At 37.1% G+C, this 26798-nt stretch overlaps 2 protein-coding genes across 6 annotated transcripts in view; both read left to right on the top strand.

Annotated features, from left to right (window-relative positions):
* The first annotated feature begins 886 nt into the window (after window positions 1-886).
* Window positions 887-13674, top strand: mapre2 (microtubule-associated protein, RP/EB family, member 2). Of its 3 annotated transcripts, none has more exons than XM_056737740.1 (7): window positions 887-966; window positions 7598-7725; window positions 11180-11325; window positions 11421-11643; window positions 11751-11902; window positions 12000-12158; window positions 12233-13674. In XM_056737740.1, the coding sequence occupies exons 2-7, from the start codon at window positions 7605-7607 to the stop codon at window positions 12305-12307; spliced, it is 876 nt and encodes a 291-aa protein (XP_056593718.1). In that variant the 5' UTR covers window positions 887-966; window positions 7598-7604; the 3' UTR covers window positions 12308-13674. The 3 variants fall into 3 exon arrangements, with proteins under 3 accessions (XP_056593718.1, XP_056593717.1, XP_056593716.1); XM_056737739.1 differs by lacking the exon at window positions 887-966 and adding an exon at window positions 5494-5771 and having other exon boundaries at window positions 11421-11637; XM_056737738.1 differs by lacking the exon at window positions 887-966 and adding an exon at window positions 5495-5771.
* A 493-nt stretch (window positions 13675-14167) lies between these two features.
* spidr (scaffold protein involved in DNA repair) overlaps window positions 14168-26798 on the top strand; it is a 43557-nt gene continuing 30926 nt past the window's right edge. For all 3 annotated transcript variants that reach the window (XR_008905447.1, XM_056738084.1, XM_056738086.1), the window contains exons 1-7: window positions 14168-14300; window positions 14582-14737; window positions 14816-14882; window positions 15001-15171; window positions 15865-15959; window positions 24245-24462; window positions 26366-26460. Coding sequence is in view for 2 of the 3 variants with exons in the window: in XM_056738084.1 (XP_056594062.1) it covers window positions 14292-14300; window positions 14582-14737; window positions 14816-14882; window positions 15001-15171; window positions 15865-15959; window positions 24245-24462; window positions 26366-26460 (811 nt within the window). In the remaining variant the exon portion in view is untranslated. The remainder of the gene's footprint in view (window positions 14301-14581; window positions 14738-14815; window positions 14883-15000; window positions 15172-15864; window positions 15960-24244; window positions 24463-26365; window positions 26461-26798) is intronic.

Here is a 26798-nt window from a genome sequence, read left to right as displayed (position 1 = left end):
TCAGTGAGTGCAGCTGTGACACGTCAGAGGAGATCTGGGCCTCCCGGCTGAGTCTGGTTTCACCCAAGGTTGTTTTTACTCCATTTATTTATTACTGGAGTTTGTGTTCCTCACCACAGGGCAGTGTTGGCTTGCTCACCGGGAGACTGCTGATATTAGATATTGTTTACTAGAATTTTCTTGCTTTTCCTTTAAACACCGTTCACTGTGCTGTGTTTTACCTTTTATGTGTTTTTCCTGTTTTTCTTAAGAAGCAAAGCTGTTTAGAACAATGGACATTTTAATTTAATTTAATGTTAATGCATTAAATAAATATGTTATGTTGTTATCTTCTTGATTAAGATCTTCCAGAACAAGAGCTTTTTATTATCGTTCAACACATTGTTACAGAGATTAATGGAATTAAAAATGTTTAAAAAAATTAATATTAATTATTAATATTTTAATAGAGAACACTCAAAGACAGCCGCGTATTTGCCACTTTGATGATCATCTTGTTTGATTAAAAGCGGTAGAAATGAGTTCAATATTTTCGTCGGGATGATAGCGATAGATTATCTTTATAAAATAAAATAAAATAAAAAATATTCACAGAATAGGCTTCAGAAATCAGGCGTTTGCGTTCGTGATAAATAAAGGCATTATTATACCTCATACACATTTAAAACATCAGGAAACGTCAACACACTCTTCAATGAGCGGCGCATTGCGTTCTCATTGGCTACAAAAGACAACATCCGTTGCATCTTTCAACCAATCGTCTACAAGGAGGGCGGGCCGAAGAGTTTAAACAGCATCCGTTGTATCGATCAACCAATCAGCGGATGGCAGGAAGGAGTGGCCGCCAATCATCGACGACGGGGCGGACTCGCGTTCTGTGCTGAGTGTAGTGTGAGGGCGCTGGAGGGTGGGGTGCGAACCGAGACGCGCAGCTGGTTTTGTCGGATTTAACTGTTGAGTTTACGGGTGAGTCGAGCTTATATACGGTGATGTCTTTAACTATGACTGTCGTATCTTTTTTGGGCGGCTTAGATTTAGCTTTGCATGACTTGAGTCATCGTTTCATTTTGTTTCTTTTGTCGATTCGTGTGTTTGATTTTGTCTTTAAGTTGTTGAACATCGCGCAGGAAGAGCAGCTCGCTTGTTAGCAGTGTGTGGCTATTACATTAAAGTGCATTGATGCTTCAATACGATCTATAATGTCACTTTATATGTTAAATGGTGGCTTGATCAATAAATGAATAACGTCACTGACACACATTTGTTCTGTTTTATTTTGCTCTCTTTTTCTTTTTTATGTAACCTTCATCTTCTGAGCACACTTCCTGTTTTGAGCAAATGCACTGAATGGGTTATTTTGCTGGGATGTATTAGAATGAGAAACTTATAAATTGATGTTATGTATTCGGTTCACATGTGGCACAAGTTTTTACTAAATACTGAGTGGCAGCAAAGCCCATTTTCCGTCTTTAGGGGCCGGACAAGCAAACAAAAGGCAATTGAACTGACTGGTGCAATAGAAATGCAATAATCTTGATCACAAGCAGCATGTTGAACAGCTTACTAACTTCTGAAAACAAACTTAAACCTGACTTACAGAGTTAGACTAAAAAGTCTGAGACTACTAAAGGAAATACATCTGTTGCGCTACACATTTCATTGTAACTATGACATCAGATTCAACTTTATTGTCATTCTGCAGAGTACAAGTACAGGGTTGTGAGGTAGAAAAGCAAAGATCAGCTCAATGCAAATGACTATATAGATAAGGTGCAGATATAAGTGTAGGTGTACAGAAGCTCCATTGTGTAGATATTAGATGTATACATTAAATGGCCAGAGGCAGGTATGTTAAACGGAACGTGCAAGAAATTGAGCGTGCAAATATTTTAAGAGACCGAAGACATTGTGTCAGCATTATAGACTTGAAGGCATTATAGAAAAACATTATATATTGTAGAGAAGAGCAGCATTGTAGGTATAACGTCTCTCCAAGAATGGATGATTATAGAAGTGTAATGCTCTGAGTGATGCATGAACAGGTTATTTTGCACAAAGTAGTTTGCACAAATTAGCTGAATCTTACTTCATTTCATTTCAGTCCTTTTCGATTTTGTTTTTTCTGGATTTATTTTTTTAATCTTGAAACAATCTGCGTATTTCCAAATGGAACAAAATACTTGGAACTCAAAGATTGGAAGTGCACCAAATGTCACTTATAACATGAAGTGGGTAATATTTTTGGATTAATAATTTTTTATAATTATGTCAATAAATATCTATTTGCTTATTAAAGCCACAGTTTGTAAAAACACGCATTCAAAACAACAACAATTGCGTAGCTGAATGACGCTGTGAAGGAGTGTGGAATTTTGGGATCTGTTGACTTCAACTCCACCGCTGATGGCCATCAATCAGACGGGTGAGAGAAATCATGTTAATCATATGTTTCTACGTCATTAAAGTCGGTAACAAGGGTAACACTGATATGACGCCATTGACATGCGACTGCCCGGCCCTGTGTCACTGTTTAAAATTGTGATTTTTCTCACGATTCACAAGCCTTTGAGATCTTGTAAGTGCTCATCTGAAAAAAATATATAACACTTGACTAGTGGTTTTTGGATATTTTACTGCAAAATTGTTATAACTGTACCTTTAACTTGAGTTTAGTTCACCCCATGTCAGTTCTAAAACATTTTGTACTTCCAATGTATCAACACATTTGTGTATAAATAAAATACATAAATGATTGAACAACCACAGAGTGTTCTAATAGCTAGTCTTTTACTTTATATTTTTTTGGTTCTGATGAACACAAAAGAAGATATTTTGAAGAATGTGGGATAGCAAACAATTTTGGCTACATTTACTCCTTTTGCATATGCTTTTATCCACAGTAACTTACAAATGAGGTTAACGATGTAAGCAATTGGGACAACATAAGGACAAAAAAGCAAAAGTGCAGGTAAACTGGTCTCATATAGCCCTCCACAGTATACAAAGCTAAGGATCTTTTTCTTTTTTTTCTTTATGGATATAAAATCTAGACAAGAAACAGAAGTCAGAACATATCGGTCAGGTGTTGAATAAAGAGATGTAGTCCAGTCTGGACAAGAGGAGAGTCTGGTCTAGGACTTGCGTAGCATGCTCGGACAGGAAAGGTGTAATTTTCCTAATGTTGTAGAGGATGAATCTACAGGACTGGGCAACATGATCCGTGAAGTTAACCTGATCATCTGTTTCAGGCCGTTTTGGAAGATGTGATGGTAGATGAGTCCAGTTGAATGGAGAGGTTGAGATGAATCTTCAGGTCAGCCGGGATTATAAGCAGTTCTGTTTTTGCAAGGTTCAGTTGCAGGTGATGGTCCTTCATGCAGAGCAAAATGTCGCTCAGGCATGCTGAAATACGTGCCGAAACAGTCGGATCGTCAGGCTGAAATGATGGGTGGAGTTGTGTATCATCCGCATAGCATGATAGGACAAGCCATGTTTCCGAATGACAGAGCCTATTGTCATGTATACGGTAAAGGGCAGCGGTCCAAGCACTGAGCCCTGAGGCACACCTGTGTCGAGATGTGGGACTCAGACACCTCACCTCTCCAGGATACTCTAAATGACCTATCTGAGAGCAGTGTTGGGCAAGTTACTCTGAAAAAGTAATTAATTACTAGTTACTCATTACATATTCAATAGTGTAATTAGATTACTGTCCAAATTACTCTGTCCAAAAAGTATTTAGTTACTCATTACTAATTACTTTCTATATCCTACATCGACCTTGATTAGTTAAGTGATTCAAGGATAGACATGAAACGGCTTATTTAATTCATTCAAATAAATAATATTATTAACTGACCAAAGTATTACAAATGTGAGCACAGATTTTAAAGTAAGACTTTGAATTTTGATGTCAATTACACTATTGCACACGCATATATTTAACAAAGTATTTAGTTTAAGTACATCAAAAGTTACTGTAATTAAATTACAGAAAACATATGAGTAATCCCTTACTTTACTTTTTCGAGGGAAAAGTAATTAAAATACAGTAACTAATTACTTAGTAACTAGTTACACCCAACACTGTCTGAGAGGTAACGCCTGAACCTTTGTAGCACCACTCAAGAGACACCTATACCGTTAAGTGTCGACAGGAGGATGTGGTGGTAAACGGTGTCGAAGGCGACAGATAGATCCAGTAGGATAAGAACAGATGAGTTTGAGGCGGCTCTTGCCAGTCTCAGGGCTTCAATGACAGAGAGAAGTGGAGTCTCGGGGGAATGACCGATCTTTAAACCAGACTGGTTGCTGTCCAGGAGGTTGGTCTGCGTGTGAAAGGAGGAGGGCGGGTTACATTCAACACACTCAAGAGTTTGGCAATGAAGGGAAAGAGAGATACCGGTCTGTAGTTATCTAAGAGTGGGTTTCTTCAGTAGCGGGGTTATACGGGCCTCTTTGATGTCTGTGGGGAATGTACCAGTGATGAGAGACGAGTTGATAATGTGGGTGAGAGCAGGAACAACCGCTGGAGAGATGGCCTGGAGAGGATGAGTAGGGAAGGAATTCAGGTGGCTAGAAAAAAATGACCATTGAAATTTCATCTTTATATTAGAGAAAGGAGGAGGGGAGCAAGCTTGTGTCAGGGGTTTGGGGCGTGTTCACGAGGCAGCGAGGCATGACATCAGCGGCCTACCATTGGAATTGTTCCTACTATGGGAGTCAATTGGGTCCAATAACTGTTTGGTTATAAGCATTCTTCCAAATATATTTCTCTGTGTTCATCATTACAAATAAATGTAACTCAATGGCTAGTAAATGATGACAGAATTTATATTTTTGGGTGAACTAAAAAATTCCTTTAATTATCTTTATAAGATAGACACATCTAATTATGCTAAGATGTTATATTAGGTAAAAATGTGAGCGGGGTTCTTCAAATACTATTTTTATGGCCAGAATGGGGACCTTGAAGTAGAGTTATTGTCAGTTTTAAAAATATTTTGAATTGGCCCTTATTTGTTTTTCTTAATATCTTTAGCAATTTTGTTATGTCTATGTAACTGTATTATTTATTTATATTTTATTAAGTTGCTATATAACTTGAGTTTATCTTTAGCTTCATTTTTATTTAATAATTTTAGTGCCTCAAACTTATTTTAGTGTATTCCTGAGGTAATATTCCTATTTTCTTAAACGTTTTTTAAAAAAAATTAAGGCCATTATTTTATTTGATTACAGTTTTAGTAAACTATCATAACCTTCCATTGAAGTAAAAAGGCTTGCATTAAATTATGAATTATATTAAATTATATAACACTTACTGTAAATAATGGCCATACTGTACATCAAAAATGAGTCGGTCTGGATGCATCACAGTCATTTTGGAGGAAACTATGCTTTTGGAGAGAAATGTATAGATTATATGCATGATGATGTTAGAAGCCAAAGTTCCTCCTCTCACCCACCCGCACCCCTCCCATAGTCACATGACCGAAGCTCAGTGAATCAGGCAGCAGAGACACACACACACACACACTCGCAGTCAGATACACGCACGGGATTTACAGAAAACAAGCAGAAGCAGAAGACAGGGAACAAGCCCCCGACCTCCCTTTCCTCGTCCGTTCGAGTATTTCACAGAGCCAAATGCCCGGTCCGACACAAGCTCTGTCCCCCAATGGAGAGAACAACAACGACATCATTCCGGACAACGGGACCAACATCATTCCCTATAGAAAGAACACAGTGCGCGGCGAGCGCGCCTACAGGTAAACCAATGCCATTACCATCCGCCGGGAGCTTTACAAAGAAACGCCCTGCTCTGTCCCAACCGGATTCGATTCGTTTACGCGAAAATGTTCCAAACATTTCTCTTTTATCAATGCATTTACAAAACGCGCGTACCGGGAACCTCGGACTTCCATTATGGCTGCGTAATGCGCTACGGCGGGGCTCTTACTGAGCCAGATATGGCGTTTCCCCGGTGCTGCAGTGATATTAAAACACGTTTAAAACGCCTTCCAGTGAATGCATTCTTGCTTTTTAGGATTTTAAAACAACATGCATGTGATTTAAAAGAGACATTTCTGGAGATATTCGCTGACAGGACGCGTTTCCAGGTTTTGACAGTGCGTGGCCTGTACTCACTAGGCGCGCAGCCGTTGCGTGACGTAATTCATTGCTTGTTTGTATTAAAAGTACGCGCAGGGTTTTTATTTTGGTGTGCATGTCGTCAGTAATGATGGTTTATGTTTTTTTTGCATGGGTAGAAATAAGCACTCGAGTGTTGGTGATGTGTAAACACGTTATGCGTTGATTCTGATGGGTGCTATTGTTGACACCCAGAGGGCTCTGCTGATTCCCCCCCATCGTTCATTCTACTAAACTCTTTATCTTTCCTGCTAAATTTAGATGAATGTCTGCTCTTTAAGCACAACAACTATATATGAAACACACTGCGTACTTGGGTTTATTAAATAAATAACGTGATTTATCCTCAAACAGGAGTTTTAAATCTTGTATCATTTACGTGAAGGTTTATCGTCCGTGTGATGATGAAGACTATATCTATACAATAGTATAATTATTGAAATACAATACTACACTATACGACAATCTATTTACTTTGCCTATCAGTAAATAAGCAACAGTATTTTTCATTTACCTGCAAGAGTAATAAAAATGGCAATTTACTTAAGGTTTGTTCATGACCAAGTCTTAGTTTGAGATGAGTTTAGAACTGGTTACATTGGTGTTCTGGGTTTCAAAGACAGTAAACAGAGTTTCTGTAGAGGACAAAAGACCCGAGTCCTCCAAAACGGTCCAAGCTTTAAATTCTTCTATCATTTGCTCACCTTTATGCCATTTCAAGCCTGATTGATTTTCTTTCTTCTGCGGAACAAAATATATTTTCGAGAACGTCGGACCCCATTGACTTCCATTGTAGGAATACAAAACTACCGAAACATTTCCCAAAATATTCAACAGAAGAAAGAGTCACACAGGTTTCTAACCACACGATGGTGAATGATGATGATTTCATTTTTGGTGGAACTATCCATTTAAGTCATTTTCTCACAATTAATTATTAAGGCCAATATATTGACCTGACAATGTAAACTATTGAGTTTCAGATGGTGAGTGTTTTCATATTCTTTATGAGTATAACAGAAGATTGAAACATTTTGGTATTGGCTATATAAAGCAACACTTTATATATAAAAAGTTCAGAGAATGTCTAATGAAGTGAATAACTCTTGTAACAGATGCGATATGTCCGTCTCCGGCATTTGTTTTGTGTACATAAGACCAGTTGTTCAAGCAATTTTGTTTCTAGTTCCAGTTTCGGGACTGGTTTCTAAACATGCCTTCAGTTTTATGGATGTGTTGCAAATGTGTTTACATATGTTCAATGCCAACGACGTGGTGATAACGTGCAGTCACTAAACACTTGTTCTGAACATTAAAACCACATTTTATCATCTTGAAGGTATTCGGTTTCTAGTGCTATTCTCTTGAGATCATCTGCCAGCGTGCTGTGTGTCTACATCTGTCTGTGATGATGATAGTGATGATGTGTGTGTCTCGTCCACAGCTGGGGGATGGCGGTCAATGTGTATTCTACCTCAATCACTCAGGAGACTATGAGCAGGCATGACATCACCGCATGGGTGAATGACCTGCTCAGTCTAAACTACACTAAAGTTGAGCAGCTCTCATCAGGTGAGACCTTCCACATCATGACACGGGCTTTACACGGATGTGTCCTGTTAGCACCCTTTAAATATAGATACATTAGTTTTGTGTCCGATGAGTGACGCTGTTAGTCATACAGAATAAACCTGACCCACGATTCATGTTTAAGGCATTATGAAAACTCAACTTTTTTTATTGTAATGAGGTCAAAATCTGGGTCATGCATGACATTATAAAATTATTTTATGTATTTGGGTAGCAGGGGCGTTGCTGGACCTAAAGCACTACTGGGACACAGGCGCCCATGTTTTTCAGAAAAACCCGCTGTTTAGAAGAATGCAACACAATGCACAATACAATACCTTCATGTAGCTCAGTGGTGAGAGCGTGACGTACGCAACGCCAAGGTCATGGGGTCGATCCCAGGGATTGCACAAATTAGAAACAAATGTCTAGTATAATGCAATGTAAGTCGCTTTGGAGAAAAGCATCTGCCAGATGCATCAATAAAATAAAGTTAAATAAAAATACAAAGTTAAAACTGTATGTATTTTAAAATATTAAAGTATCTTCAACATACTTAACATAAACTTTATTATCATGTTTGCATGCACTGGATTGAAATAATGAAAGGAGAGATCATTTTTGGTAACACTTTCTTTGAAGCAGGTATGTAAAATGCATTATAAAGAATTATTAAAGGGTAAAATGCCCTTTGTGTGTGTTGTAATGCATTATATGTAGTTGTGAACAATTATAACCAATTTAAACGTGTAGTTTAATAATGAATTGCTAAGTGTTATAATGTATTAACTATAATATTTATGCATTAAAAGGTGCATTACAATGCTTAAAAACTACATTTATAATGTATTATACATACATGCTTAGCACATAGTTATCTTGGCCATAGTTACTGACAACCTTTTAGGCCCGGTTTCACTGACACAGCTTAGTTTAAACCATTATGCCTTAGTTGAATTAAGATATGTCACTTTTATAAAAATGCCTTAGAAGAATACATTACTGGTGTGCGTCTTGACACAAAACAATTGCACTGATCTGGGCAAATTATGGTTGAGTTTAGACAGGTCACACGTTCATTTTAGTCTGGGACTAGACTTATACCTCGTCTGTGAAACTGGACCAAATATGTCCGAAACTAGTGCTAGAAAATTTAATATTTCATTTCATTTCTGGAAGTACAGAACACAAATGTTTTTCTGAGCAACAATGCAGTTTAACAGACTTGTCAAAGGTTTTCCTGAGACATTTTCCTCTAACGTCTGAGACCTGACTGGCGGGGATGTCCAGTAGTTTGTTTATCAAGTCTCTCCTCCTTCTAACTCATCATCTCTCCTTTCTGCTTCAATTTCCCTGATCTGCACAAACAAATTCTGATGTCCATCTACAGGGGCCATTAATGATCGAGTCAAAATAAGATGATCGATATTATTTTGAAACTTGCTTTAGTTTCGTCATGTTTTCTTTGCCTGTGTGCTTCAGTCGTTGCAAGGAAACACACAGACGTGGATTTATGTAAGGAAGTATACATCAAGTTTGTGTTTTCGGACCGGTTAAAATGCACGACTGCGTCGCCTTTACAAGCATGAATTATGTTCCCATGTTGCATATAGATCCGTTTATTTGTATAATGATAATGATTACACCGACAAATAAATAAAACTTGAAATTCATACTGGGGCACTGCAGATTTACATTTATTCATTTGGCAAATTTATACTGGGGCACATAAAAACTATTTTAGACATGTTATGTAATAATGAAAGATTTAAAAAAACATCACAAACACTATTTTTAAAGAACAGGTTTAGTGAGTGTACTGGAATAACGGTGTTGTTTTTAATCACAGCTGTCATTAGAAACCATTTACACTCTTCATTGAGTCCTTTGATATTCAGTCAAGTTCATTGTAATTCATTCACACAATCAGTTCTGAGATCAGTTCTAACTGATGAGATTTTTGACAAACAGTAAATATATCAAAAGCTGATGTTTTTTCTAAAAAGCTTAACTATACGTGACATCATTCGTATGTAGGGCTGTGAAATGAATCGCTGTCTTCTAACAATTCTGAAAACAAAATAATCAAAGTAAAAGAAATTTGGGCCGGATTGTCTAATAATTTAGTTTCATTATTTATATATTATTTATTTGAATGTATGGATTCAGTTTATTTGATCTATTTTTCACATCCATTTTTAATATTGTTATTAAGTCGAATCCATTGTCAAATTTTATATTTATTATTAATTTATCTATTTATCGACAATGAGTTGTTGTGATTTCAACATCGGGCAAAATAATCATAGTTATAATTTTAGTCATAATTGAGCGTAATCTTGGAGATTTAGGTAGTTAAAGAAAAATCTGTTGTTATCCAATTATTTGTTTAATTAATATAAAATTATTAATAATTATTAGTTATTAGTATTAATTATTAGTTGTGCCATTATAATTACTTATTAAAATGATTAGTTATTAATGAATCATTTAAGAATTGCATCCATCAGCCCTAAATTCATGGGTTTTCATTGGTCGAAATGTGTCTGCACATTTCTGTGCTCTGGTATGACATCACCACCTAAGCTCAGGTCAGAGTTATTTACAGTTCACCAAGACACTGAATAACCCCTGGATCACGTCCAGTTCCACCTTAAAGACAGAAACAGGACATTGATCTCCATCAATATGACGTAGACGTGCCATTTTTATATTAGATAGATAGATCTCTCCCTGGGCCGGTTTTATTGATTCGGATAAATCAGATGGAGTTTATTGCTGCTCTTCCTCGGATGACTCTGATACTGAAAGGCTCTGACTTTAGACGATCTGTCTTCTCAGTGAAAGCTCTTATTAATTGGAATATTTTACCTAAAGAAATTAGGATGTGTACATCTGATTTGTTTGAATAAAATTTAAAATCTTATTTGAAATTAACACAAATTTTTTGACCCTTGATTTTTATTGATTTTTTTTAATATTCTTTCCTTTTATTTCTTGCTCTGACGGGATGTGTATAAGTAACTATATTATATTATTTACCATTTTAGTAGAATCAGGGGCATGTAAACGTTTGCCCCGGGCTATTTTGAGTAATTCTGTTATTATTCTTAACATGTGAACTTAATGTTAACATTTCTTTGGTGAAATCACTTGCTCAGGGCAGGACTAAATTAAAAATAAACCTTAATTTTCCAGGGGAAAACCAATTTTTTCAAAACCAATTTTTGCAAGGGGTGTGTAAACTATTGAGCACAACTTTATATGTGTGTTTTAAACTTTTTTAACTAGGGATGGAAATAAGCCTGTGGGCTAAATTCGGTACAATACATGATATGGACACATGAATGTTATAAATGTACATGGTCCCTTTCAAATAAACTTAAATTAAAAAATCAAAAGGTGATGTTGTGTAATTGGGTTTAGTGGAAATTTAGAGATCATTTCTGCGTTACAGGAGCGGCGTACTGTCAGTTCATGGACATGCTGTTTCCTGGCTGCATCAGTCTTAAGAAGGTCAAGTTCCAGGCCAAACTGGAGCATGAATACATCCACAACTTCAAACTCCTGCAGGCTTCCTTCAAGAGGATGAACGTCGACAAGGTGAGACCAATGTGAAACCCTGCCTGGCTGCAAGAGTTGAATCTATTTGCATGATGTTATTTCCTCGTTTTCACTTCCTGTTTCCCGCATCTTAGATCATCCCTGTCGAGAAACTTGTCAAGGGACGATTTCAAGACAACCTGGACTTCATTCAGTGGTTTAAGAAGTTCTTCGATGCCAACTACGACGGGAAGGAATACGAGCCGCTGGAGGCGCGACAGGGACAGGATGCTATTCCTCCTCCAGATCCCGGAGAGCAGATCTTCAACCTGCCGAAGAAATCCCTCCACGCCGCCTGCTCCCCCACCGCAGGTGCAGGTAACCTCCTTTCAAAGTCAATCGATCCATGACGAAAGGTCGCTTGAACATTCTTTTACATGCGTTTATACATTTGAATCGTTCACTTGAAACCCATTCGCACGCAGGAGCCACTAGATCAGCCAGCACAACCCCTAAAGCCTCCAGCACCACCACCACGTCCCGACCCTCGTCCGCTAAGAAGCTGCCGGTGCTGTCAGCGACCCCCGCTAAAGGAGAGAAAGAGCTAGTTGCTCAAGTAACACAACTAAACGAACAGGTGGACCTCCTGACCCCACCAACACCATTCAAATCCAGAAATAAACAAACAAAATCAAGCCAATGTGACATGATGTGTCTAATCCTTCATCTCACAGCTCAACACAATTAAGCTAGCGCTGGAAGGCGTGGAGAAGGAGCGGGACTTTTACTTCGGGAAGCTGCGGGAGGTGGAGCTCTTGTGTCAGGAGCAGGGTCAGGAGAGCGGAGCCTTCGGGGAGAGACTCATGGAGGTGTTGTACTCCACAGACGAGCAGGTCAGTCACAAACACACATTTAGATGGAACTGAAAATGCATGACGTGATTTACGTAAGTCAAATGTGCACACAGGAGGCGGGCGGGGAGGGCCACGAAGCTCCCGCGCAGGAGGAGGATGTCCCGGACGACACACAAGACGAATACTAAACAGCTGTCAATCACACATACGCACTCGGCCAGAGAACTGCTTTCCGGTTCAGCGTTTTCTCCAAACTCGTCACGGTTTATTTTTCCGTTCGGTCTGTGAAGGACTGAGACAGATTGGCCAAATAATCGATTTTGTCCTTTGTTTTATTGTGATGTACATCTGACTGCTTATATAACACAACACAAGTACGGTTTTCCTTTAGCCAAAGTCTTACCACACTGATGAAGTCCTTTTTGATTTGGTGAATTTCTGCTCCAGTTCAGTAGTAGTGTTGTTGTTGTTTTTTAGAGGTTTAGATTTGACATCTAAAATGGAACCGGGATGTTTTAAAGAGACACTGCAATAACCATTTGTGATGTGGTTAAAATAATTTGGGAACAAAAACTTTTGGCTCATTTACAAAAATAGCTTGCACCAGAATACCATAGTAACTACAGTTTTTGTTACTGATTTGACAATTGTGGTAGCTCGGTGTGACCTAAGAAGGGCACGCGTGATTCTGAAAGCATCTCACTAAACAAATGAAACGTCCAGCTACAAGCAATTTATCCGTCCTCATTTAATGCAGATACTGATGCACAGAACATTTCATGGTTAATATAGTGTTACGTGAAAGATTTTGGATCTGTGAAAAAAAGCAGTTACGTGTCACAAAATATGTAAAATGCCATGAAAGAAAAGCTTTTTTGCCCTGTTGTTTTGTCTGATGTAGACAATACTGTAGCAACTATGGTATTTTGTCAGTGGTTACCATGGTAAAATTGTTTCGTCGGACATAGGTTTGTGTTTTAAGCATCGGAGTTTAATGCATACTGGTTCTATGCATGGGAATATAAACTCGTGTGTTAAGAAACTTTTGTAAGTTTTATATTATGTTGTATTTACTTTGAGCATTTTGTGTCTCAACTTCACAGGGGTGGAAGCCAACGACAGTGTTTATTAGACTGCATTTCATTATGAAGCGTGCAATCCGTTTTCTGCATCTTAACGTGTTAGATTTTATTTTGTGTTGAGAAAAACAGGCATCATCTGAAGAAAACACTGCGTATTGAAGTTTTTACTTATGTTGTTGTAAAGCACAGGTCTTAGCAGAAGATCTTCTGAACAGAAAACATTATTCTCGTGATCTCTCGTCAATATTATCTACAGGTCAACGCTTATGTCATTTATTATTGTGTACAAGAAAAAGGAATGTAAACATATGTACTGTTAATAATTATAAATAGACAATGTTTTTCTTTTTTACTACCCTCACGGTATCTCCCCTTATGCATTCCCCAATTGTGTCGCATGTTTGCATTTTATTTGTGAACTTGACCTGCTTTTTACAGACAGTATTTAATAAAAAAGAAAAGAAAAAATATGATGTTAGATGTTTTTTGTATGTTTAACTGTTACATCTCTGGACGTATGGATAGACTTGCTCTAATAAAACCCATCACTTTAAAATAATGAAATGATTCATTTGTATTACTAAATGTCTGTAGCTCAGTGGATTTCGGCCTTTTTGGCCCTCAGATGTTCTACAGAAAGAAATACCAAGACACTATGAAAGATATTTTAGTTCAAGCTTATTTAAATGCTCGTTTGTATTGCAAATAACTTTAATCTATCTTAAGACAACTGCTTTAAAACTGTCTGCGAAATGCATACATATATAATATGTTTAATAAGATTGAGCATTTAACAAGTTTAGATTCATAAGTAGAGAACTAAATCAGACATTTAAATTATTTTAGCTTGTATATTTTTTAACGTTTTTATTATTGTTTTATTATATAAGTATTTTCGGAGCAGTACACGCAATTGGCCGGTAGATGTCAGCAGCGCGCGGCGTCACGAACGTGATGAGCGGGAAAAACAAACCGAAGGAGAAACTCAATGGAAACGTGTAGTAGTATCAAAACACAACGTTTGCTGACGATTACATAATGTAAACTGTTTTTGAAGTCACACTGGAGAGCATTTCATACATAAAGAATAATGTCTAAGGTAAGTTCACATCTTTTTTAAACATTTTAGAGAATGTCAAGCGATCTATTCGCTCTAAGTCAAGTCAAAGTTTTTTAATCAAATGCAAAAGTCGGCTTCAGTACAACTGACTTGAGGTGATGGCATTTTTAAAAGCAGGGTCATATTTGTAGTTAATAAAAGATGTGAAAGCAACAGATCGTGTCTTTGAAGTAAAACTCTGATCTCATGCAGGCTGACATGACTGTAAGTATTGCAGTATAAATGCTTTTCTTGACATGCACACCTGCTTGTGTCTTCAGCGCAAGAGAAACCTTGGCATGAGATGTGTGTTATTTCCAGACGACGTGAAGGATGCCTTCCGAAAGAGCAGAAAAGAACCAAACAAGACATCAACACCAGCCACAAAGTCCTGGGAGAGATGTGGCGAAAGTTTTCTGGACACATCTGTCATCCAGGTGTGTTATCTGTACCACTGAGGAAACGCTGTTGCTCGGTCACACATGTGCACTAAACATCACGTCTTTGTGTATTAGAATCTACAAACATCAGAAAAGACAAGCAGAGATGTCCGGAAAGTGGTTCAGACACATGTGACCGCTGGTAACTGCAGCTTCTTCAACTGATATTCAGATATCATTTATATAGAAGTTTTGTGAAAGGAGGTCAATATCAGTATGCATTTCTTGACCTGTGCTTATATATCTGTGGTGATGTTAAGGAGTTAGAGAGGCCAGCACAGATGAGCCAGTACACATTGCCTGGAGCTCCAGTGAAGATGAAGAGTCAGACACTGAAGATCCTCCTCGACAGACACCACAAACATCCAGAGCTCACAAACTACATCCTGTCCATTATTACAGGAGTCTGCGCATGCTCAGCGCTGGTGTGGGTAAGAACACAACCATGTTATTATAGAGAGTCATATTTCTGGTACTGTCTTAATGTATTGAAAGTGAATTATTTAACTAGAATTTTGTAATCATTATTATTTTGAATTGAATTGTACCGTATATCACAAAACTGTTAACGGTTTGAGATGATAATTAAAATATAGATTCTGCCTTTTCTGGTTAAAGTCCCCGTGAACCCGAAGTTTCATTCGTTTTTACTTCCATATTTTGACACATTTCTGAGTATAATGGAATTAATAGAAATTATGAAAAATAATAATGGTTATGGCTTTCTCTGCGACTTGATTGGATGTATAAAACATTGTGGCATTTTGAAATGGAACTGGCAGCAGGCTGACAGTTGAAGGGGAGGAGTTGATGCATGGTCTGCCCAAGCCGTCTGGATGAAGTGCATTTTCAGACTTTAACTTAAGGTTGCGAGGGCACACAAATTCTTAAAAGAGAATGACCCACATTGATAAACTATTTTACAATAGAAGCTTCAATATTTTATTAAAAAGTAAGCATTGTCATTTTTTATTTCATTGGGACTTTATCAATTGTTATAGACAAATGTCCTCTTTTTCAAATCTTTTCTTGTGGCTGCAGTGCTACAGATCATAACTGTTTTTGAAATGCGTTTATTAATTTGTCCATTTTACACAGAACAATGCTCTCTGATTTCCTTTCAGACATGGACGACCTGCCTTCTATAGATTCAGACAGTGAGACAGAGGAAGACAATTCCACTTCAAAGGACCAAATCGACTTTCCAAACCCTGTTGCAGTGAGTTTGTTAATTGTTTATTCTATAAAAGAGTAATGTTGGTGCATGTGACTCCTGCTATTTATGTCATGAAATAAAAGAACACAGATAAGGTGTTATAGTGTTCCAGTAGGGGGCGTTGATTCCTTAAAGATGATGAGTGGATGCTCCAGGGTTCATGATGTCCCATCTCCTTTTGGGACTGACCTTTGCCACATATATTTATTTGCACTCTGAAGATTTCTCTGTATTAGTACACAACATTTTGAGGAGTAAGGTTGATATCGCCGGAATATAAGATCAAAACACTGTGTCCTGTTTGGACTTCCTGTTTTTCTTGTGTAGGCCACTTACACAAATTCTTATGTAAAAATGATTATTAATTCATTTACATTTATATTTATGCAGTTGATAAATGCTTTTATCCAAAGCAAGTATGTGTGTTCTCGTTGGATTTAATCTCATGATGACCTTAGTGCTCCAATTAAGTTCCAGGAAACAAACGTTCAAATATAATCCTTTAATTTTTTTGGAATCTATTATTGTTTGCCAATCCTTTTTCTGATTTTTGTCATCCACCCTATCCAAATAATAATCAGCTGACTGTAATTGAAACATCACGGAGCATCTTGCAATGGTACATAGTGATAAATCCTGTAATAGTTTTCAGACTTGTTAGCACCTAAATTGGATGTGGGATCAAATTCTTCATTTAAACCGGATGCAGCACTTTCTAACATTATTCTATCTGAATGCAAACCAAACTAAAAGTAAAGGCTTTTTCTGGTTTGAGTCCTGGTGCTCGTGCGTATGATGTTGGTTCAAGTCTAGCCAGCCACACGTTTCAATCACATCAGTCCCATGTATGACTTCAGCGGTGGAGATTAAACCTGCTGTATGTACATGTAAACATGTACACAAAGTTCATATAATGCAGTCTAATACCGATCATAGTGTGTGAGGTCGTCAGTTTGATTTCCAAACTCAAAGGAAATAAATAAACAGATATATTTTGCAAATTCATCCCAATTAATAATTGTGATTTGTGGCATTGTGACGTTTTTATGACAATACATATTTTTCCAATAATAACTCCCATTGTTTTTATTGTGATTTCATTAGGTTCTCAAAATATAATAAAATAATGTAATAAATTAATATAATATCATATAAAAATATGAAATATAATGTAATAAACATATATAATTTCAAATAATGGCTCAATTTAAGATAGGGGTAAAGTATGACCCTCACATGTTTCTTAATATGCACCTGTTTCATTATTTTCGGGTTCACAGGTGCATTTTGTAGCAATATTGTCAATACCAGCATTACCTGTGACATCAGCAATTACATCATATGTTCTATGGTACTAAGAGTAATATATCCTATTACATCACATGAATATGGCACAATTTACTGACATGTGTTAAGCTTCAATTCTGTCAAATCTGAGCACTCGAGGCTTTCTGTTTACTACTTCAGACTACTTCCAGGAATAAACGTCACCTGATCTGTCAGTCTTCTGTCTGCACTGAAAAAATATAATTTCTTGGTATGTTTATCTTGTTTTCCAGAACAGATATCTGTAAATTATATCAAGAGACATTTATTACTTCACTAAAAGCTAAATGGCCTTTTATATTCAGTCTGATTCCTATCAAAATAAAGGGATAGTTCGCCCAAAAATGTAAATTCTGGGACACCATTCACTACCGTAGTAGGAATAACTAAATGGCAGTCAAAGGTGCCCCAGAACCGTTTGTTCTCCTAAATTCTTCAAAATATGTCACTTTGTGTTCAACAGAACAAAAACATTTGTACAGGTTTCAAACAACCTGACTTTGAATAAATGATGACCTTTTTGTGTGAACTATCCCTTTAAGTGAGTTACGCTTATAGAATGAAAAAAATCGGACAATGTGGAAAGAAAAAAAGTTAAAGTGATAGTTCACCAAAAATTGAAATTCTGTCATCATTTACTCACCCTCTTGTCATTTTAAACCTTCTTTCGCAGAACACTGAAGAAGATATTTTGAAGAATTCACTTCTATTGCATGGACACAAAACCAATGCAAGTGAATTGGCGCCAGTTAACAACATTTTTCAAAACAGCTTCTTTATGTCCTGCGGAAGCAAGAAAGTCACCCAGAATTGAAATGACAAAAGGGTGAATAAACAATGACAGAATTTAGATTTTTGGGTGAACAATCCCTTTAATTCATGTTTCACTTAATTTAATAAATGTATCTCAATGTTACTTTTCTTACCCCGTTGGCAAATCGTTTTTCTGTCTTGATGTGATAAAAGACTGAATACAGCGGGGAAAATAAGTATTTGACACATCAGCATTTTTATCAGTAAGGGGATTTCTAAGTGGGCTATTGACACAAAATTTCCACCAGATGTAGCCATCAAGCAAAAAAATTAATTCATACAAAGAAATCAGAACATTTAAGTATACAAGTTCAGTAAATAAAGTGAAATGACACAGGGAATAAGTATTGAACACACTTTATTTAATACTTTGTTGAAAAGCCTTTGTTGGTGATTACAGCTTCTAGACGCCTCTTGTATGGAGAGACCAGTCGTCTGCATTGCTCAGGAGTGATTCTGGCCCATTCTTCCACACAAATGGTCTTTAAATCTTGAAGGTTTCTTGGGCCTCTTTTATGAACTTTGATCTTCAGTTCTCTCCATAGATTTTCTATGGGATTTAGGTCAGGTGATTAATGGGCCATTCAAGCAGCTTGATTTTCTTTCTTTGAAACCACTTCATTGTGTCCTTGGCCTTGTGTTTGGGATCATTGTCTTGCTGAAATGTCCACCCTTATTTTATTTTCAGCTTTCTGGTAGATGGCAGCATTTTTTTTTCAGAATGTCCCTGTACATTTCTCCATTCATCCTGCCTTCAATAATATGAAGTCTGCCAGTACCCCTTGCTGAAAAGCAGCCCCAAACCATGATGCTTCCACCCCCAAACTTAACTGTTTGTATGGTGTTCTTGGGGTGGTGGGCAGTGCCCTTTCCCCAAAAATGGTGTGTAGAATTACTGCCAAAAAGTTCAATTTTGCTTTCATCTGACCATACTATATTCTCCCAGTAATCCACAGTCTTCTCCAAATGTTCTTTCGCAAACTTTAACCGAGCCTCAACATGCTTTTTGTTCAGCAATGGAGTCTTGTGTGGTGAGCATGCATGGATGCCATGGCGGTTCAGTTCATTGCTTATAGTTTTCTTTGAAAACTTTCTATGCCATTATGTACATTGTTACCTTCTTGTTTTCAATACTTATTCCCTGTGTCATTTCACTTTATTTATTATGACTGAGCTTGTATACTTAAATATTCTGATTTCTTTGTATGAATTCAATATTTGGCTTGATGGCTACATCTGGTGGAAATTTTGTGTCAATAGCCCACTTAGAATTCCCCTTACTGATAAAAATGCTGATGTGTCAAATACTTATTTTCCCCGCTGTATGTATCTTAATTTATCGCTACTGATAAACAAGACAAACATACTAAGAAATGAAGTTCTGCTGTATAAATCACACTACCCCATGCCTGCTATTTGTCATCACGTGTCCAACTTTATCCCTCAAGTCAAGACTGAAACCAAAAAACTTTTTGCACGCTTGGCTTTCACAAGAAAAACAATCTTGCTCCTTTTACTGGAAACGCAGGATCTGCTGGTGAGAAATTAAATCTCTCATTCACTACACCTGTGTGACTACCCACAATTCATTTTCTTGTGGCTGTGGTTATCCGTGGCCTGGCATCCTTCATCGTAGCGCAGCAGTTCCATCCTGTTCCTGCCGGTTTGGGATCTGCCCCGTATGACGTGTCTGGGAATGAGATTCGATAGAGCAAAACGTTTGTGTACTCCTCCATTCATTTTGAGCCAGTGCGGACTGAACACATTTTTGAGCCCGAGCCAGGAACATAGTGTACTGCGGAGAGAGAGAGAGACACAGATAGAGAGAGAGAGAGAGAGAGAGAGAGAGAGAGCACGGTGTTTGCTGGCGTTCTGCCCTCCAGGGTCAAGTTGATTCAAATAAAAGAGTGTGTAGGCTGTTCGACGGCCTGGAATGCTGAACGTGTCTCCACACGATAAGAAGGCAGTCGATGTCTCTAGAAGAAAACCAGTTTGGAATAACACAGCAACACAAGCACACGTACAGAGGCCATTAACCCCCCCACATCCATCTTTTACAACCTGTCATAAGGTGAGCGGCTCATATATCAGGCCCGGCTCGTACCTTCAGCACCTTTATCTGTGGAATGGATCTTTCTGTCTTTTTTAGGTGTTTGTTTGAGGGCGTGTACTTCATCAAATGTCTATTGTCTCAGATTTTCCCATAATTTAGAATCAATGTTCCACAGAAAAATTAAGAGATCCCTCGTCAGCATTTCTTTACGTAGTTTGTTAATCTCAGTTTTTTTTTAAAGAAATGTGACGTGTTGAGAAAATCACAGGTTTATTCCATCATACAGACGCAGAGAAAAGAACCATTCTGGTTCAGTGTCTGTTGAATTTCAATAAAATCAAACCTCAGCAGGGACATAAAGTCCTCCAACAGCATGACAACACACAGGACAACTGAGAGAAACATCAAGATTATCACATAAAAAGGAATTGAACTATTCTAGTAAACACATTGACAAATTTAACTTTTGTGTTGCTTGAAAGAGAATCTGAACTTGTTTTCTTTGCAATATTTGAGATCTGAACAAATGCACAGCATCTTTTCTGTTATTTTCACCTGTTCAACCCAAACCCTAACCCTGCTTAACAACTGCAAATAGATTTTTATTTTCTTTTATTTAGTAGAAATATTGTTTACAGAATGAACCAAAACGATCATTTTAGTATTTTTTTCCTTTTTACTAAACTTTTTCCCCGCAGCTGTATATATACTAAAAGTGATGTCCAACTTTGACAAATTGACATCTATTATTTGTGTTTTAATTGGCGTTTTATTCAAACTGATTAATGAAAGATTTTTATTACACGATTCATTTGAATGTTTGATTCTGATTGGTCAGTCGCGACATTCCATGGGTTGTTCATTGCAAATAACAACCGCTCAAAATTATGCTGAAAATCATTTTAAGAGGGCAGTTACATTTTTTTTATTATAAATATGTTTTTTTATAATATCAATGACATTATATTTACGGAATGATTAAACCAAATTGCCTGGTCTTGACGTTAGAACGCCGTTTCTTACTTTAAAAACGAAAGTAAACGGCTTTTTCTCGCAAGATAAAATGAGCTAATAAAATATTTTAAATTCACATTTAATCTCCAGTTTTTATCTCATGTGGCAAGTAGCCGTGTAATAAGCAGGATAATGTACAAGCAGCCGGCTGTTATCGTGAAATAAGTTTATTTCTGCTATAACAACCGGCTGCATGTAGATAATCCCATACTGATGCATGTTTCAGAATTGCGCTCGAAGTGTAAACTTCAGTTCAGCTTTAGGAAGACTTTAATAAGGTTTGGCAAAAACAATGAGACACAACACTGAGTCAACTATTTCTTAGCCTGAACAATAACAGCGTACACAGACAGAAGTTGTAAATAAAGGAGAAGCCACAGGAAGTTGAATGTGGTTTTGGCATTCAGTGATTCGAAGTCTTTTGCAAAGGTGCAAAGGTCAAAGTGACTTTAGTTCTGGAGAGGAGACGCTCACGTTGAGTTTTAAGGTCATTTGGGGGTTATGTACAGCAGGTCAGAATTAACGTGAGGCCAAAGTGTTCTTGTGATTTGCGAAGCACCTTTGCCCTTCTCACTTACTTTGCATTTCAGCATCCAAGTGATTTGTGAATTTGAAGGACGGAACGGATGCAGACGTTGTTGGTTTACAGTTCTTCAAGCTCGGGTAACATGCTAGTTCTGTTTTTATTGTTACTGTTAAAGTAATAAAGCAACAGGTGATGAACTCACTGTGTTTCTTGTCAATTATTTTTGATAAAAACACAGATGTGATCTCTTTAATATATTACTGAGTTCTCTCAAGCATGAAGAATAAATGGAAACGTTTGCTTAAAGTGACAGTTCACCCAAAAATACAAAATCTGTCATCATTTACTCATCCTCTTCAAAGCTGAAGCACTTTCTTTCTTCCACAAAACGTAAAAGAAGATATTTTGAAGAATGTTGTTAACTAGCCCTCATTGACATGCATTGGCTTTGTGTCCTTACAGTACAAGTGAATTGGGGCCAGTGTTGTTCGATTATCATCTTTCTTCAAATATCTTCGTTTGTGTTCTGCAGAAAAAAGTCATACGTGTTTAAAATGACAAGAGGGTGAGCAAATGATGTCAGAATTTACATTTTTGGGTGAACTGTCACTTTAAATCTCATGTGCGTCTCAGATATTTCTCTTGAGAAAAAGAGTCAGAAATGTGTCTGTCATCAGAGTTTGAGACGAGATGTCAACAGTGTGTCAATCTGAGCTCAGATTTGTCTAGTCTGCCATCAAAAGTCACTATTAGTGAAGATCTCAAGATCAACTCAATCATTTTGTCACATTTACCCAAATCCAGATTATTTGACCTCCATACTCGTGGATTTGTCATTTTTGTCAGATTTTATTTCATCTTCGCAATTTTAGGAGAAACATCTAAGACTAAGTTGATACTTAAACTAAACAACTGAGAAAGCTGTTTAAGTGTAGTCTTGTGTAGCCAGACCTTTTCGCCGCTTTCTTTGCAGCCCAAGAGGCCATTTGACTGACAGGTAAAGCAACCAATCACATTTGGTTTCGTGCCGCGTCATGTTTACAGGCGTGAAAATGTCCCCGCAGTTACAGACCGGTATACATTCACGAACAGCAACAAAATGATTATACGTTTATGACGTGAATCTCGCATACTTTAAAGAAACAAGCGTTTAGCCATGATGAATTCTTATAGCAACCGTTGTTATAGCAACACGACAGTTTACTTCTTAAATCAGATCGCTTCGTGTTGTTTCCAGGCGGACCGTTAAAGAATGCGACACGCATGTCTCCCGCCAATCCTGTGAAAGTCAACCACGACTGTCGGAATTTTATTTTGCTCAGGTTGCGCATGCACTACCATCTTGTAGTAACCACCAGGTGGCAACCATGTCCTTGGAGCATCAATTCAATGTAGTTGAAGAAGACCTGAACCCTGTAGGCACGGAGAGATATTGCAATATGTCGTAATGCGCATGCGTAAAAACCAGTGTGTACGTGTATGGGTCAAAAGCAGTATACCTTGCAAGGCTGTGGGTAAAACAAACGAAGTATGACACAGACTTTATGCATCAGACGTTTAGCCAACAGTCTGTGGACGTGACGTCTGAGGCCCAAACTAATAAAAGTGCGCCATCTGAGCGTTTTCCCAGGCTGGATTCAAACTTCCAGAGTCCAGAATCCCCCTTAAACTCATATGAGAAATCAAACATTTGTAGATGAAATATGTTGTGTTGTGCCTGGTTTTGAGACAACAGAAGATCCGAAAATGCAGAGTTATTTGTGAAGAAGGTGAAATGTGGAACGTCATACTTGAAGGTAACACCTGTTTAGTCCTCAGTTCCACCCCGGCGACAGCCTGTCAGGAGTCTAAAGACATCTTTTGAATCCCATGATTTGTGTAATTGTTTGTGTGGACTATGCATTTCAGAGAGTTTATGTGTAGTTTGAGGAAGGGGTTGAAAATGAGACATTTTAAAAGCGCTTTTTGTTTGTTAAAAGTCTCTGTGATTGGTCTTACAGTGTTGCTGCTTGTCATTAAGAATTCAGTCCCTCTGGTTGGTTGTGTAACTTTGAATTTCTATCCTAATTTTAAGAACGATAAGAGTTGAATTCAAAAGATTACATTGAAAGGTTATGCTTCTATTTCATACTCAATCTTATATTGTGTAGACAACACACAGCAACAATAGTTTACGACCTTGAGATCTTTTTATAAATGTGTTGTGTGATCTGCTGATATCTCAATAAAAGCCTTTATGAAAATGAACAATATTCTTACTATAGTGAGCACAGTTTAACTAGTTTTTGCATTTATGGCGCGAACACGTGTTTTTCTAATATGTGTCTTCGGTGCATATTTATAAGTTGTCCATGCATGTATTGAGATGTAAAAATTCAAAAAAATAATATTAGTTTTAGCCGTGTCATATGACCCCTTTTAAATATAATCAACATATTGAGAACGGTTTGAAAATGTTGCGGGAACGTTTTTATAAATGCAATTTTTGCGGTTCTCTATTATAATAATTTCATCATTCTTCAATTTATTTTCTGTTAATAAAAGATCTCATTTCAGTCTCCGGCCGACATCTCTGTCTACTCGTCTAATGATGATGATGATCCAGAGGAGAACAGGACCGATTCTTCTCTCCTGGACCCGGCCGACACCAGCAAACAGTCGGTCAGTGAGTGGGTGCGTTCTGCTCAGGCCATTCTTCAGACGCCCCAGAAACAAACCACCAGAACCATCAAGACCCCCGAGGACTCCAGTAAGAAGAACAGAAGGTTTGAGAGGTGTGATCTGTCAATCTTAAATCATTATTCATAACTTAAGTTTTTTGTTCTTGTGGGGTTTTGTTGATTTCAAAACTTGAACTTTCATTCAAACCCTCAAATATCTTTTCAATGTAAACACAGGACACAAAAAAGGTTCAAAGTCCATCCGCTGTTTCAAGAGTACATTCACACCTTTACCGTAAGACATGCTCATTTGATTGGCTGATGGGGAGTGGCTTCCTTTACTCATTTTGGAATAATTTACCAAAGTGTTTCCTTCACACGCATAGGAATGCGGTCAGACTACTGGTGTTAGTCCGATTACTCATAGCCATTGGTTTCAAGAGAACAAATAAATGTCTTCATGTTAAATGTCTTTATACTGCCCACGTCCTTCTTACAGGAAGTCAGCAGTTACTTAGAATATGTGAATGGGTGTGAAGGGACCGTTGTGTTTGTCCCCTCACGGGGGAGCTCTGTCTCTGTTAAGATTTTGGTTTTCAGTCTGAAAATCTTTCTGTCCGACCCCTCAGCACTTCCTGTAGGGGAGTGAAGAAAAGTTGTCTTATGCACAGGGACACTTCATCTCGAAATTAAAAATCTGTTTTGTTTTCTCACTTTCATGTTGATCCGAATCTCAATGAGACTCTCTAGTGAAAGACAAAAGATGCTTTTTTGAGAAATATTCTAGATGCTCCTTTATGCACTAACATCAAAGAGAATTTCTTACTGTGTTTTTACAATACAAATATCTAAACGTTCTTAAATCATGATGCGTATGCTTGAGAAGCAAGCCAAGTTTCTTTATAGAGCAAATTTCATACACAAGGGTAATTCAAAGTGCTTTACATAAAACAATCATATAAACATAATCACAACAATGAAAACAAGGGATTTAAACACTTTAAAAATGAATTAAAACAGTTAAGAATAAAATGATTATACATGAAATACAGTGAAGTCAGTTGGACACAAAGCATAGTGCTCAAACAGTAGACGCAGGTCAGACAAACGATTAATCTTGATTAATCACATCCAGAATAAAAGTTTGTGTTTGCATAAAACATGTTTGTTTATTCTGCATATTCATTTTAAATTCATAAACACACATATATTTGCAGGTGTTTATATATATTTACCAATAATAAACTCTATATAAATTTGGGGTGTCAAACGATTAATCGTGATTAATCTTATCCAGAATTAAAGTTTGTTGTTACATAATATGTGTCGGTGTACTGTGCATATTATTATTTTTATTTATGAACACATACACATGAATGCATATATTTAAGAAAAACAACAATTAATAAACTTTTATTTCGAATTTCAAATATTGGTAAATATAAATTAATACATTTAAATATTTCTTAATATATGGACAAGTACGTGTATGTTTTGTGTTTATAATCACAAAATTAATATGCAAAGTATACAGATATATATTATGTAAACACAAACCTTTATTCTTTTTTTAACTAGCTTATGCTGACTTTTATGAGTAGTATTTTATTGTTACTTTGTCATTATTATCTTTGTTCGTTTATTATTTTCTTTACATACTTCTTTAATCTTCTTTTATATTTCATTGTCTGTAGCGCTTTGGGTGCGATTAATCCCGATTAATGGTTTGACAGCCATAATATTAATGTTTATTAATTTTTATAGTTTTCTTAAATTTATGCACGGATGTTTGCGTTTTTATTAATACAAACGGTAAACAGACACATGTAATGTAAAAAACAACTTTTATTATGGACACGATTAATAGTTTGACAGCCCTGTTTTTAATTATTTTGCCATCAGGAACAAAGCTAATTTAAATGTACTTAACATGTTCACATCCAGTTGAATGCGTCTTGTTTTCGTAATGAATCTGTGTGTATGATTCAATGTGATCCTGTGTGATGTCTCTTTACAGAGGAGGTCTTGCTGAAAAGCTGAACCGACTCCACAGCCGGCAAAGATCAGCTATAAGCTTCTGGAGACATCAGTGCAACTCAAGCACATCAGCTGGTAAGACACGCCCCCATCAGATCTGTTTATACGAAAACATGTTCATATACATCATGATTTTTAGCACACCACAGATCATCAAACATTTGCTCTCTGTTACTGACCGCTAAGAGGGTATCATTATAAATGTTTATCCAAATAAAAATCTGTTCTGTTCATTTCTGCTAATGTGCGCCAGGAAAACATTTTACCACCAATCGGCTGTTTTCATATTTCCATGATGTGTCGTATATTCCAGAGATGAGATTTTGCCGTGAGAGGAATACAAGTCACAGATCACCTGTTTGTTTCTGCTCCCCGTACAACACGTCTAGCATTGTGAGACAGAGAAGCTCAGA

The sequence above is a fragment of the Triplophysa dalaica genome, chromosome 23 (genome assembly GCF_015846415.1).
Source record: "Triplophysa dalaica isolate WHDGS20190420 chromosome 23, ASM1584641v1, whole genome shotgun sequence".
NCBI classification, from domain to species: Eukaryota; Metazoa; Chordata; class Actinopteri; order Cypriniformes; family Nemacheilidae; genus Triplophysa; species Triplophysa dalaica.
The sequence above is the reverse complement of the archived record's forward strand: the minus strand, read 5'-3'. Positions and strand labels throughout refer to the sequence as shown.

Bases quoted from the DNA above. Each gene is read 5' to 3' on its own strand.
- mapre2 (XM_056737738.1), top strand. From the start codon at position 5,650: ATGCCCGGTCCGACACAAGCTCTGTCCCCCAATGGAGAGAACAACAAC. The intron at 7,726-11,179 runs GTGAGACCTTCC...TCTGCGTTACAG, and splicing joins AGTTGAGCAGCTCTCATCAG to GAGCGGCGTACTGTCAGTTC. The intron at 11,644-11,750 runs GTAACCTCCTTT...ATTCGCACGCAG, and splicing joins CTCCCCCACCGCAGGTGCAG to GAGCCACTAGATCAGCCAGC.